Here is a 13,088-nt window from a genome sequence, read left to right on the forward strand (position 1 = left end):
CACCCCCACCCAACCTGAACACTCCCAGTCCGATGCACACACACAGACTGACCCCCTATCCAAGGAACAGGAACCAGACCAGAACCCAGAGAAGTTCCAGGACCTACTCAATCTGCTGGAGGAGAGAGACTGGTAAGAGAGACTGGAGACCTCCTTAGGTTTTTCTGTTCCCTCCATGGAATCACAATGAATTAAGTTTGTCCTTACCTGTTACAGGATTGTACTCTCTCTCTCCCTCTAATTATCTCCCTCTTCTTCTTTCATTATCTCTCTCTCTATGTCCCTCACTTTCTCCCAGGCTGATAGAGCAGCTGCAGGCGTCTGTGAAGTCCCAGGAGGCTCTAATAGACCAGCTGAGATACAGTGGTGCTGGCCAGGGTAGCGGAGACCAGCCATCAGCTGACCCTGACCGCCAGCTGTCATCTCTCATTGCTCAGAGAGAGATGGACCTGCAGGTCAGTGTGTGTGTGTGTGTGTGTGTGTGTGTGTGTGTGTGTGTGTGTGTGTGTGTGTGTGTGTGTGTGTGTGTGTGTGTGTGTGTGTGTGTGTGTGTGTGTGTGTGTGTGTGTGTGCGTGCGTGTGTGTGTGTGTGTCTGCATGTGTTTGTGTGTGTGTGTCAGTCACTAACCTTTAAAACCTTTATTTCTCAGGCTCTGGAACAGGATCGTGGCAGAGAGAAGAGGAAATATGACAGACACCTGAAGGTGGAATGAGACACAAAGCCCAATATTCATGATCAAATCAAGCATCAAATTCCATATTGGCCCAATCAAAAACAGAAGTCATCATATACATACACTTCATGACCAAAAGTCCACTCTTCTGGGAAGGCTTTCCACTAGATGTTGGAACATTTCTGCGGGGTCTTGCTTCCATTCACCACAAGAGCATTAGTGAGGTCGGGCACGGATGTTGGGCGATTAGGCCTGGTTTGCAGACGGCATTCCAATTAATCCCAAAGGTGTTCGATGGGGTTGAGGTCAGGGCTCTGTCCAGCCAGTCAAGTTCTTCCACATCAATCTCCACAAACCATTTCCGTATGGACCTGGCTTTGTCCACGGGGGCATTGTCATGCTGAAACAGGAAAGGGTCTTTCCCAAACTGTTGCCACAAAGTTGTAAGCACAGAATCGTTTACAATGTCATTGCATGATGTAGCATTAAGATTTCCCTCCATTGGAACTAAGGGGTCTAGCCCGAACCATGAAAAACAGCCCCAGACCACTATTCCTCTTCAACCAAACTTAGGTAGCATTCTCCTGGCATCTGCCAAGCCAGATTCGTCCGTCGTACTGCCAGATGGTGAAGCGTGATTAATGACTCCAGAGAAATGGTTTCCACTGCTCCAGAGTCCAATGGCGGCAAGCTTTACATCACTCCAGTCAACGCTTGGCATTGCACATGATGATCTTAGGCTTGTGTGCGGTTGTTTGGCCATGGAAACCCATTTCATGAAGCTCCCAATGAGTAGTTACTGTGCTGACATTACTTCCAAAGGCTTTTTTCAACTCAGTGGTGAGTGTTGCAACTGAGGACATCACTCGGCGGTCCCGTTCTGTGAGCTTGTGTGGCCTGGAGGCCAAGCTTGTGTGGCCTACCATTTCGCGGCTGAGCCGTTGTTGCTCCTAGGCGTTTCCACTTCACAATAACAGCACTTATGGTTGACTGGGGCAGCTCTAGCAGGGCAGAAATTTGACAAACTGACTTGCTGGAAAGGTGGCATCCTATGACGGTTCCACGTTGAAAGTCACTGAGCTCTTCAGTAAGGCCATTCTACTGCCAATGTTTGTGTATGGAGAATCTTTAATTTTGTCTGTGTGCTCGATTTTATACACTTTTCAGCAATGGGTGTGGCTGAAATAGCCAAATGCACTAATTTGAAGGGGTGTCCACATACTTTTGTATATATAGTGTAGTACATTGTGTTTGTTGCAGGAAGAGAGAATAACTAGATATGTCCCAAATCTATAATAATTAGGTCATAATGATGATAATAATGGTGCTGATAACTCACTGTTCAGGAGATGCATGATGTGATGGCAGAGAAGGATTTCCAGCTGGCTGAGTGTGAGTTTAAAGTCAAGGAGCAGGAAGCCGCCATCCTGAAACTCAACTGCAAAATACATGAGAAAGATAGTGAGAAGAAAAAAGCTGTTCAGGTAAGAATATCATCCATTCATAGAAGGGGATGTAGCTCAGTGTGGAGTGCATGCTTTGCATGTATGAGGCTCCGGGTTCAAACCCTGGCATCAACATAACTGTTTTGTGGTTGACTTACTTACCTTAGTTGAATGTGCTGACTACCTTTCTGGAGTCTTTCTGGATAAAAGCGTCTGCAAAATTAACAAAATGTAAATGAAATGCTGGAGTAATGGAGTAAATTAGGTTATATAATGTAAAGTTGACCCATCTTTAACCTCTGTCCCTTTTCACATTTAGTCAAGCAATGGAGTGACAGACACGATAGGCCAGCTTCAGGCATGTCTGCTGGAGAAGGAGAAAGAACTGCTGACCCTCAACAATCTGCTGTTTAGCCATGAGGATACAATCCATGTAAAAACTCACAGCTGTTCATACGCTGGCCAAAACTATTGTTTGTAGATCCATCCATCTATTGTGTAGCTCTTATTTATCCATCCCTGAGTATGTTCTTGTTGGTTTTTCCCCAGACTCTTGAGAATGAACTGGCCAATGAGAAGATCAAATATGACTCAAAGACCAAGGTAACGCACAGGCCTTTTCTCTCCAGGTCCTCTGTTCTCCAATTCTGGAGTTAAATGATCCACTTCTCCTGTGACATGTTTATGTAATTTTTCACATATCTTTTTAAATACATGAAATTCAGGAACTGATAAGCTAATCAGCTTTATCTGCATAGATAAGCAGATCACTATTCTATCTGTTCAAGTACTGTTCCTTTGTCTATCAGGAGCTCCAGGATGCTTTGGAACAGTCCAATGAGGAGATGGCAGAGAAAGACTTCCTCCTAACAGAGAAGGAGATTAATCTGAAGGAGCTGGAAGCTGCCGTAAAGACATTCAACTGCACACTGCAGGAAAAAGATCAATTGCTACAGGTATTAGGTCTACAACAAGCCAGAATCAACTAAGCAAGCACTGTATGAAAAAGCATACCGTATTGGTATCATATAATTTCCAATGACTGTCAACGTGTTCACTGGATAATATACACAGGAGTGTGAAAGGGAACCAATTTTGACATTCTCTTTCTCAGGAGGGCCATGTGTGCACATGCCCTGACATGACCACTGGTCACCATCAGGAATCAGTGTTACAGCAGCAGGTTGAAGAGGTGAAGGAGAATTCTGAGGTGAGATTCACAGTCACACATATCATATTCTTTGGAGCTTTTGCTCATTGTACATTTCCATACCTTTGTTTTTTGTTAGAAATAGAAAAGATTGAAAGACTCAACTAGCTATGTGTTTTCTGGTGCAGAGAGCCAGGGAAGAGCTGCTGTCTGTAGTAGAGCAGAACAACAGGGAGATCGAGCGTCTTCAGAAGGCTCTGCTGGACATCCAAACACACCCGCCTGTCCAAGAAGATCTCCTGTCTCACATCCAAGATGCTATAAATGTACTTTACCTCAATGCATACTATTTCCAGTACTTAACCACATATTGATTGCGGTTTGTTAATTGATAAGAGAATCCCTATATTTTCTTAGCAAGCCAAGGATGAGATCCTCACTGCCATTGAAGGGAAAGGAAATGACAGCTCTTCAAACCTGTCTCTACTGATGCAGAAGCTAACCGATCTGCAAGATATGAACAATCAGCTGTCTTGCTGTCAAGATCTGATAAATGTATGTTTACCTCACTTGCCTACCCCTCTGGTGAAACTATCTCCCCTGTGATATATCACTTTGAATTGTATTCATACGTCATTCATCTGAATTTTTTTTATGTCGTATGTTATTAATGTTAATAATACAATGTATTGTGCTGAGCAGAGTGTGGATGCTCTGATGCGACAGCGAGACGTGGAGATGGCTCAGACCAGGGATGTGTTTAACAGTCTGCAGGGAGCCAAGCAGGAGCTGGAAGAGAGCCTGTGCCAAACACTACAAGACAAGGACAGGTCCTTTGCACACCTACAGGTCGCTCTGGACAGGAAGAACAAGGACATGGAGGTATAGGAGGACACAATTATGCTTTTGAATGCTATATTCCCCGAAAATGCTACCCATAAGATTCTGGACGTTGCTAAATAAACAGCTAGCAGATTTAAAAATGGTTTTGAGGAAACAACAACACCCTAGCGAAGTTGAACATGAGCAAAAAAGTGAACAATCTTGTTCAAATTAATCTCATTCAGAGTTTCTGTCATATTGCCGGTAATATCTCTTCAGGTCATGGCTGGTCAGTTCCACAGCCAGATGGAGGGAAGCAACAGGGAGCTAGAACGACTGGAGCAGGGACTGAGAGAGACAAAGGACATGTTGGCTCAAATCAATGCAGATAAGCAGAGCCAGTTGACTGACCACCAACTCACAGTGGAAGAGGTCCAGTCTGCCAATGCTCATGTGCTAAAGGTAACAGAAACCTCAAAGTTCTGCATTTTAGGACAAATCTACAAGGAATGTATGTCCTTATACAACAGTCACGTAGACTAGGGGTCTCAAACCTAGTAAGCTGTTATTTTGTAACTATTTGTCTATATGAACCTTTAGTGCATAACTCTCAAGTGACTGCAGTGTAGTGGAGACCCATGTTCTACACATATATGTGACTCATTGAGTTGATAATATAGGTACTCAACCTACTGCAATACATCTGGTGTTAAGTGGTAGAACATCAGATATCATTTCAGAATTCTTATTCCTGTCTCTCTCCTGTAGTCTTTAGAGTCAGTGATGAAGGGCTTGGACCAGGAGCTCCAGGAGAAAGACTATATCATATCCCAGCTACAGGAGGTTGTCAATAGGAACTCAGAGGATCTAGAGGTAGAGTGACAATTCTAAGTAATTATTTGGTTATTCTTATATAATTACCATTTCACAGTGTAATTTCTAGTTGTGGAATGAAAATTGGGAATGTATTGTACCTATTTCTGGACTGTTTGTCTCATCTCATTCCCCAGATCATGGTTGGCCGGTTGCATAGCCAGGCTGAGGGTAGAAACAAAGAGCTGGGGCAACTGGAACAGAGGCTAAAAGAGACAGAAGCCATTTTGCTTCAGACAACCCAGGAAAAGGAGACACAGATGACAGACCATCAACTTGAAATTGAGAAACTGCAGGGTGAAGCTGAAGACAGCAACAGGAAGTTGGAGCAGCTGGAGGAGAAACTCAAGGAAATGGAGGACATTTTGTCTCATACCACTGGCAAATATCTGCAGGACAATCAACTTACAGACAGGAAACTGCAGGGTCAAGCGGAGGAGAGAGACAGGAAGTTGGAGCAGCTGGAACAGAGACTCAAGGAGACTATGGACATTTTGGCTCAGATCACTGATGATAAGGACAAACTGTTGCTAGAAAATCAACTGGTAGAACAGAAGCTACAGAGCCAGACTGAGGACAGTAGTATGAAGCTGGAGCAACTGGATCAGATGTTGAAAGAGAAGGACGTGCTGTTCATGCAGAGCACAGCAGACAAGGAGATACAGCTGACAAACTACAAACTCACAGTAGAGAAGCTAATGTCTTACATCACCATCAATGAACAGCTGTTCAAGGTAACGAGAATAGTTTCCACCAGAACCATATATAGGTGTGCATAATACACTACCTTTAGCCAAAAGGTTCTGTCTCCTCTCTTTACTTTAACCACAGACGTTGAGACAACGCTGTCAGAAACTAATTTATATTTTCTCTTTGAAGGAGTTGAGAGAACATCACAGCCAGATTCTGGCCAAGCATACGCTGGAGCTTGAGGACTATGGGAAGAGGCAGGATCAGCTATCCACAGCACAGATTCAGATCTCTGCCTGCCTGCAAGAGAAGTGCTCAGAGGTCTCTGAACCTAGACTCCTAACTGAGAGGGAGCAAGTCATCAAGGTACTGTAGACCATCAGAACTGGAGTCAATTATATTGTAATTCAATCAATTATCTACAGTTCCCATTTCTAATTTCCTACTCTTATCAATCTTACTGTGTGTTTTTGATTAGGGCCTGGACCATTTTGCAGTCCAAAGGGAGGGGGGGAGAACTAATCCCTGTCAGAGAGAGACTCTGGACCCTGACAACCACACCATCCCAGAGAACAGTGAAGGTGAGTGTAAGTGGTCTGTCTGTGGTCTGGGGTGGTCTGTAGCTGAAGTGTAATTGTAAAAGACTCATAAAGACTCTTACTCTCTCATTCCCCTTTCCTTTCTTCCTCCCTCTCTTTTATTTTCCATTTCACTCTCTCCACTTCCCTCTTCCCAGTTCCTTCAACTGAGGCTGGCCCGACCAAGTGTGAGAGGTGTCTCCAACTTTTGGAGAGGGAGAATGGCAGTCTGCTGGACAGACTGAGGGCTAGCAAGCACCTCAACAAGACCCTGCGCAGCCAGCTGGACCTGTGCAGATCCATTATGGCTCAGAGAGAGGGGGGTGGTGGACGCAGTTTCTCCCCCTCCAACTCACTCACAGTGGAAGTAGAAATGAAGGAGCAGCTGCAGGAGATCTTGAGGCTGAGACAGAGTCTGGAGGAGAGCATCCAGGCAAACGGGAGGCTCCAGGAGCATCTGAAGAACCATAAGGCCCAGCAGGTAGCAACTCAGACTGGAGCCGAGCAGGCAGGGACAGAGATGGGCCAGAACCACCCAGGTCAGTCAGACATAGGGATCATTATTTATTTATTTAGGGAGAAATCATAACTTGAGATGCACACTTATATTGTACTTTCACGGAAATCATGCATTAATGTAAATTAAAGATTTACACGAAAACTGGAGTTACACTAAAGTTAATTAGCCAACAAATGATTTGACAATAACTACCTAGTTATTCAAGTGGTGAACACACTTACCTTCACACTTATCTGCGTGACTGTTCAGAGGGAATAATCAGGACTGTTACTGTACATGCTTTTGTTCTGATGTCCAGGCGTGCATGCTGAGTCAGAGAGACTGAAGGCGTCTCTGGTTGAGACAGCCTGTGAGCTCACACGGCTCCAGAGAGAGAGTGACATGCTGAGGGAGGAGAGAGAGAGGCTGACAGAGGGGCTTGCACGCTCTGAGGACAACAACAGGAGCCTGGAGGGCTCACTTAGCTCCACACAGGAAGAGATAGACAGGTTGGAGGAAGTAATAATAAGTATAGGAAATAGTAGGAGTCCAATCTCCAGACTCCTTCATCCCAGCCTTGACTGTTAGTTTTCCATTGAATTATAGCCTGGGGCAGAGGTTCTTTGGCTTGTCAAGGGTACTGCAGAACAGATGGCTAAAACAGAACTGGCTCTCAGGCTGATTGAGTTAGATGTTGACAGACAAATAGAATACTTGATGTGAGTTTATTTCACTGTCTAAGGTTGAAGGGAGAACTCGATGCCTATCAAAAACAGCTCACCAACAGCAATGAGCTCCTCAAGTCATTTTGTGAGGAGATGCAGGGGTCCAAGCAGATGAGGACAGCTGCAGTCAACCCCACTGGTAATGTATACAAGAAGGTCCCTCACTTTTTCTCTCCATCTACAGTTATTCTTGCTAAATGTGATGTTGATTATGTTGAGTTGCTACACTTTCATCCAGCATCAGAGTTTGGAGGCGGTCTCCCGGACAACCCCAAGCTAAATCAACTCCTCTCTGAGATCCAGCGAATCAGAGCACAGCTTGCCGATAAGGACACAATACAGACTAAAGCCACAGAGGAGAAACACCCTGAGCATTCTTGTTGGCCCGAGTGCCCTCCAACAAACATCAACATCAACTATGTGGAGTGTGGAGCATCCAGGCATTCAAGCAGGAGCAGTCCTTCAGGTACAAGTAAGAACTGTGAAATGTCTCAGTGATCATTATGTATTGTGATGGCGTAAAAAGAAATGGCAGCATATTTTCAATCGAAGCTTCATTGAAATGGCTTTATGTCCCTCATATCACCATCAAGACTACATACAGTAAATGTAACACTAGTAATCAAATTGGTTGTCAAAGATAGGTTTCTGCTTAGGAAAATCAACACATTGGTGGACTTGAATGGCAAATTCAGCTAAATTCAGTGACTTTATCACAACTGTTTTTATTATTCAGGGAGAAGAGATCATGCCAAGAAGGACAATGACAACCTCTCACAAAGCAGCCTTACCTCCAGCATAGATGACTCGGTCCCATCCTTACTGAACAGTAGCCTATCCCCACTGTGGGCAAATGACAAGAGCCCTAATGTCACTGGCCAGGAGGATGATTGCATCAACCTGCAGAGACTGATATCAGAAGGGAAGACAATGACCAATAAAATGAGTAGGCAACTACAGGAGTGCCACAACAACAACTCCAATCCCACATCACAGTCAGCAGTGAGTCCTTTGGAATTTGAATGTATCGTTAGTGGTCCCCAAGGGGGAAGTGAAATGCCACAGGTTTCAATATTATGATTATTAATATTTTCCCCAAACCACATTTGAGATGTTTTGCTCACGTGATTAAAGCAGTGCTCAGTTTTCCTTTCATAATTTTATCTCACACTGCTGCTGTTTGATGTCACTCCGATTCAGGTGGACCAGAAGTACATCAAGCATCTCTCATCTACCATCGGTGCCTGTCATCTTCTGAGGCTCCAAGAGAGGCGTTCTCAGAGTGACTCTGTGAATATCTACCAGAGCCAAGAGGTAGAGATCCTCCCCATGTATCACCAGTCAGGGTTTAAATGTGAACACTGCAGCTCACCTCACATGCATTTTGTCTGAGCAACATTGTCAGTGATGCATATTCTTACATTTTATTCTCTACATGTTGGTTTTCCCCTCAGGATTTCTACTTGGAAAACCTGAAACTGAAGAATAAAATTGAGATAATGAAGAGGGAGCAATCTCAAAACAAGAAGATGCTTTCTGAGGCCGTCAAACGACTGAGAAGAGTGAACCTGGGGAAAGTATGGAGAGTGAGTGAATAGCAGCAAATGATCATCATTCCACTAAGCCAATCTTTGTTTCATGGATTCAAATAGAAAGAATGAGAGCTTCCCTCATCAGTCTTAATAAAAGTTTGCCATTGCAATGCTGTTGTTTCTCTCAATTCTGTGTTGTATTTTTGGACAGATTAATCAATGTAGAAATGTACCATATAAATTTGACGCACATGATAAGCTTATGCACTGATGCCACGTTCATGTGCTAGTCGGAACTAGGAAACTCCTAGTGACCAGTACATGAACGCGGCATGTAGCGATTGAACTCAGCGATTCCACATGTGTTTTCTGCTGCTCATTAAAAAAAATGATTTCAGTGTTGGGGGTGCAGTACGATGTGGGTGTGTTACAATTATATGTATTAACCCTAGATGACTGACAGGAGGAGCCATTTTGGTACGCCATTGTAAAAGATTTTGAAAGCTATAGAAGAAAGGCATTTAATTCATTAATGTCTACATTCATTTTTAACAAATATATTCTATTACAGACACCTAAATGCATAGTTTTAAATTATATTATATGAACTGAACATAAAAATAAAACAAATATATACTGCTCAAAAAAATAAAGGGAACACTAAAATAACACATCCTAGATCTGAATGAATGAAATAATCTTATTAAATACTTTTTTCTTTACATAGTTGAATGTGCTGACAACAAAATCACACAAAAAGAATCAATGGAAATCCAATTTATCAACCCATGGAGGTCTGGATTTGGAGTCACACTCATAATTAAAGTGGAAAACCACACTACAGGCTGATCCAACTTTGATGTAATGTCCTTAAAACAAGTCAAAATGAGGCTCAGTAGTGTATGTGGCCTCCACGTGCCTGTATGACCTCCCTACAATGCCTGGGCATGCTTCTGATGAGGTGGCGGATGGTCTCCTGAGGGATCTCCTCCCAGACCTGGACTAAAGCATCCGCCAACTCCTGGACAATCTGTGGTGCAACGTGGCGTTGGTGGAAGGAGCGAGACATGATGTCCCAGATGTGCTCAATTGGATTCAGGTCTGGGGAACAGGCGGGCCAGTCCATAGCATCAATGCCTTCCTCTTGCAGGAACTGCTGACACACTCTAGCCACATGAGGTCTAGCATTGTTTGCATTAGGAGGAACCCAGGGCCAACCGCACCAGCATATGGTCTCACAAGGGGTCTGAGGATCTCATCTCGGTACCTAATGGCAGTCAGGCAATCTCTGGCGAGCACATGGAGGGCTGTGCGGCCCCCCAAAGAAATGCCACCCCCACACCATGACTGACCCACCGCCAAACCGGTCATGCTGGAGGATGTTGCAGGCAGCAGAACGTTCTCCACGGCGTCTCCAGACTCTGTCACGTCTGTCACATGTGCTCAGTGTGAACCTGCTTCATCTGTGAAGAGCACAGGGCGCCAGTGCCGAATTTGCCAATCTTGGTGTTCTCTGGCAAATGCCAAACGTCCTGCACGGTGTTGGGCTGTAAGCACAACCCCCACCTATGGACGTCGGGCCCTCATACCACCCTCATGGAGTCTGTTTCTGACCGTTTGAGCAGACACATGCACATTTGTGGCCTGCTGGAGGTCATTTTGCAGGGCTCTGGCAGTGCTCCTCCTGCTCCTCCTTGCACAAAGGTGGAGGTAGCGGTCCTTCTGCTGGATTGTTGCCCTCCTATGGCCTCCCCCACGTCTCCTGATGTACTGGCCTGTCTCCTGGTAGTGCCTCCATGCTCTGGACACTACGCTGACAGACACAGCAAACCTTCTTGCCACAGCTCGCATTGATGTGCCATCCTGGATGAGCTGCACTACCTGAGCCACTTGTGTGGGTTGTAGACTCCGTCTCATGCTACCACTAGAGTGAAAGCACCGCCAGCATTCAAAAGTGACCAAAACATCAGCCAGGAAGCATAAGAAATGAGAAGTGGTCTGTGGTCACCACCTGCCGAACCACTCCATTATTGGGGGTGTCTTGCTCATTGCCTATAATTTCCACCTGTTGTCTATTCCATTTGCACAACAGCATGTGAATTTATTGTCAATCAGTGTTGCTTCCTAAGTGGACAGTTTGATTTCACAGAAGTGTGATTGACTTGGAGTTACATTGTGTTGTTTAAGTGTTCCCTTTATTTTTTTGAGCAGTGTATAAAACATATTCCTCAAAGTATTATTTTTAAGATAGAACTAATGTTACTGTCCACACTACAACAAAGAAATACTTAAAAACATTCAATTTAGCCTCGATAATTGTTTGTACAGTATGTCGACTTTGGTGTCTATTTCAGATCTTATGGCATTTTCAAGGATGGACATAAGAGCATTGAAAGGGGAGAAGACCACTATAAGTCTGGCCATGTGGAGAAGTGCAGCTATAGTGAGGGCCAACTTACCGGTTTGGTTAGGGCCAGCATGAGAGATAAAGTTTATCCTGTGTTATGAGTGTAGCTATTAAGTTAAGTTTGAGCATCTTAGCAATACAATGTGTTCTATACAGCTGTCAACATTCTACAAAGAAAGAGCCACTTAATCAATTATACTGAACAAAAATATAAATGCAAAACCCAACAATTTCATTGACTTTACTGAGTTACAGTTCATATGAGGAAATCAGTCAATTGAAATAAATTAATTAGGCCCTAATCTATGGATTTCACATGACTGGGAATACAGATATGCATCTGTTGGTCACAAATACCTTATATAAAAAAAAATGGGCCTCACAATGGGCCTCAGGATCTCGTTACGGTTTTTTTGTGCATTAAAATGAAATTGTGTTCGTTGTCCGTAACTTTTGCCTGCCCATTACCCCACCTCCACCATGGAGCACTCTGTTCACAACGTTGACATCAGCAAACCGCTCGCCCACACGACGCCATACACATGGTCTGCGGTTGTGAGGCAGGTTGGACGTACTACCAAATTCTCGAAAACGAAACGGCTTATGGTAGAAAAATTTACATTAAATTCTCTGGCAACAGCTCTGGTGGACAGTCTTGCAGTCAGCATACCAATTGCACGCTCCCTCAAAACTTTGGAGACATCTGTGGCATTGTGTTGTGTAACAAAACTGCACATTTTAGAGTGGCCTTTTATTGTCCCCAGCACAAGGTGCACCTGTGTAATGACCATGCTGTTTAATCAGATTCTTGATATGCCACACCTGTCAGGTGGACGGATTATCTTGGTTGGCGAAAGAGAAATGTTCACTAACAGGGATGTAAACAAATTTGTGCACAACATTTGGGAGAAATAAGCTTTTTGTGAGTATGGAAAACTTCTGGGATCTTTTATTTCAGTTCATGAAACATGGGACCAACACTTTACATGTTGTGTTTATATTTTTGTTCAGAGGTATATTATCATTAACCAGATTACCATGGATACCAGACTTGGATGAGTGATAACTCAGTTCTAGAATGTTGTCGTTACCCCAGATACCAGCCTGTATTATAGTTTTATGACCAGAGACAAATCTTCAAAGGCACAATATATATTTATTTGGAGTGGTACATGCATTCACACAGTCTTGATTTATAGGATCCTTCCCACTATATGATTGATATGTCAAGTGATAAAATCCGAAGTTATCAATTAAGAGTTTATGGAAAAACTGCACTTGTCCTCATGTGTAAATTACAGTTTATTAAATATTCTACAGCTGTCATCAATCAAATCAAACTTTGTTTATATAGCACATTTCTTACAACAAATGCATTTCAAGGTGTTCATAGTAATGCATTGAAAGGCATGTGGCACTTAACATCCTTCCTCTTGGCAGGTCTCTACCCAGTAGGTGACAAGGGGATTCTCTGTACCATATGCAAATGCCTCCTTGGAGCCCAACCAGGTGCAGTCAGTTGAGGACCTGTACACGACCGAAGACTACAAGCCTCTGTCCCGAGAGCCCACAGAGGAGGATCTTTAGTGACTAAGGAACCGTCTCCGGGGCAGGTTCAGTGGAATGGAATGGCTCCTTGAACCTGAGCCAGAACAACCGTTAGCCTCCCTGTCATCCCTGTCTGTACCGGACA

The 13,088-nt window shown here is 43.9% G+C and overlaps 2 protein-coding genes across 2 annotated transcripts; both read left to right on the forward strand.

Moving 5' to 3' along the window:
- Positions 1–303: 303 nt before the first annotated feature.
- LOC106567849 (uncharacterized) lies at positions 304–7,319 on the forward strand. Its single transcript, XM_082955436.1, has 16 exons — positions 304–455; positions 651–2,158; positions 2,439–2,552; positions 2,669–2,722; positions 2,929–3,075; positions 3,234–3,329; positions 3,458–3,595; positions 3,687–3,824; positions 3,972–4,151; positions 4,371–4,553; positions 4,860–4,964; positions 5,102–5,698; positions 5,844–6,020; positions 6,133–6,235; positions 6,391–6,771; positions 7,051–7,319. The coding sequence occupies exons 2-16, from the start codon at positions 2,024–2,026 to the stop codon at positions 7,317–7,319; spliced, it is 2,817 nt and encodes a 938-aa protein (XP_082811562.1). The 5' UTR covers positions 304–455; positions 651–2,023.
- A 158-nt stretch (positions 7,320–7,477) lies between these two features.
- On the forward strand, positions 7,478–9,390 carry LOC145857938 (uncharacterized). The gene is made up of 5 exons (XM_082955442.1): positions 7,478–7,595; positions 7,695–7,922; positions 8,193–8,458; positions 8,657–8,770; positions 8,911–9,390. The coding sequence occupies exons 1-5, from the start codon at positions 7,550–7,552 to the stop codon at positions 9,052–9,054; spliced, it is 798 nt and encodes a 265-aa protein (XP_082811568.1). The 5' UTR covers positions 7,478–7,549; the 3' UTR covers positions 9,055–9,390.
- Positions 9,391–13,088: the final 3,698 nt, after the last annotated feature.

This window comes from Salmo salar, chromosome 01 (assembly GCF_965601325.2).
Source record: "Salmo salar chromosome 01, fSalSal1, whole genome shotgun sequence".
Lineage (NCBI taxonomy): Eukaryota > Metazoa > Chordata > Actinopteri > Salmoniformes > Salmonidae > Salmo > Salmo salar.

Excerpts from the sequence above, each read along its gene's own strand:
- LOC106567849 (XM_082955436.1), top strand. The coding sequence starts at position 2,024 with ATGCATGATGTGATGGCAGAGAAGGATTTCCAGCTGGCTGAGTGTGAG. Across the intron at positions 3,596-3,686 it reads ACATCCAAGATGCTATAAAT|CAAGCCAAGGATGAGATCCT; the intron begins GTACTTTACCTC and ends ATATTTTCTTAG. Across the intron at positions 6,236-6,390 it reads CATCCCAGAGAACAGTGAAG|TTCCTTCAACTGAGGCTGGC; the intron begins GTGAGTGTAAGT and ends CCCTCTTCCCAG.
- LOC145857938 (XM_082955442.1), top strand. The coding sequence starts at position 7,550 with ATGCAGGGGTCCAAGCAGATGAGGACAGCTGCAGTCAACCCCACTG. Across the intron at positions 7,923-8,192 it reads AAGCAGGAGCAGTCCTTCAG|GGAGAAGAGATCATGCCAAG; the intron begins GTACAAGTAAGA and ends TTTATTATTCAG. Across the intron at positions 8,771-8,910 it reads ATATCTACCAGAGCCAAGAG|GATTTCTACTTGGAAAACCT; the intron begins GTAGAGATCCTC and ends TTTTCCCCTCAG.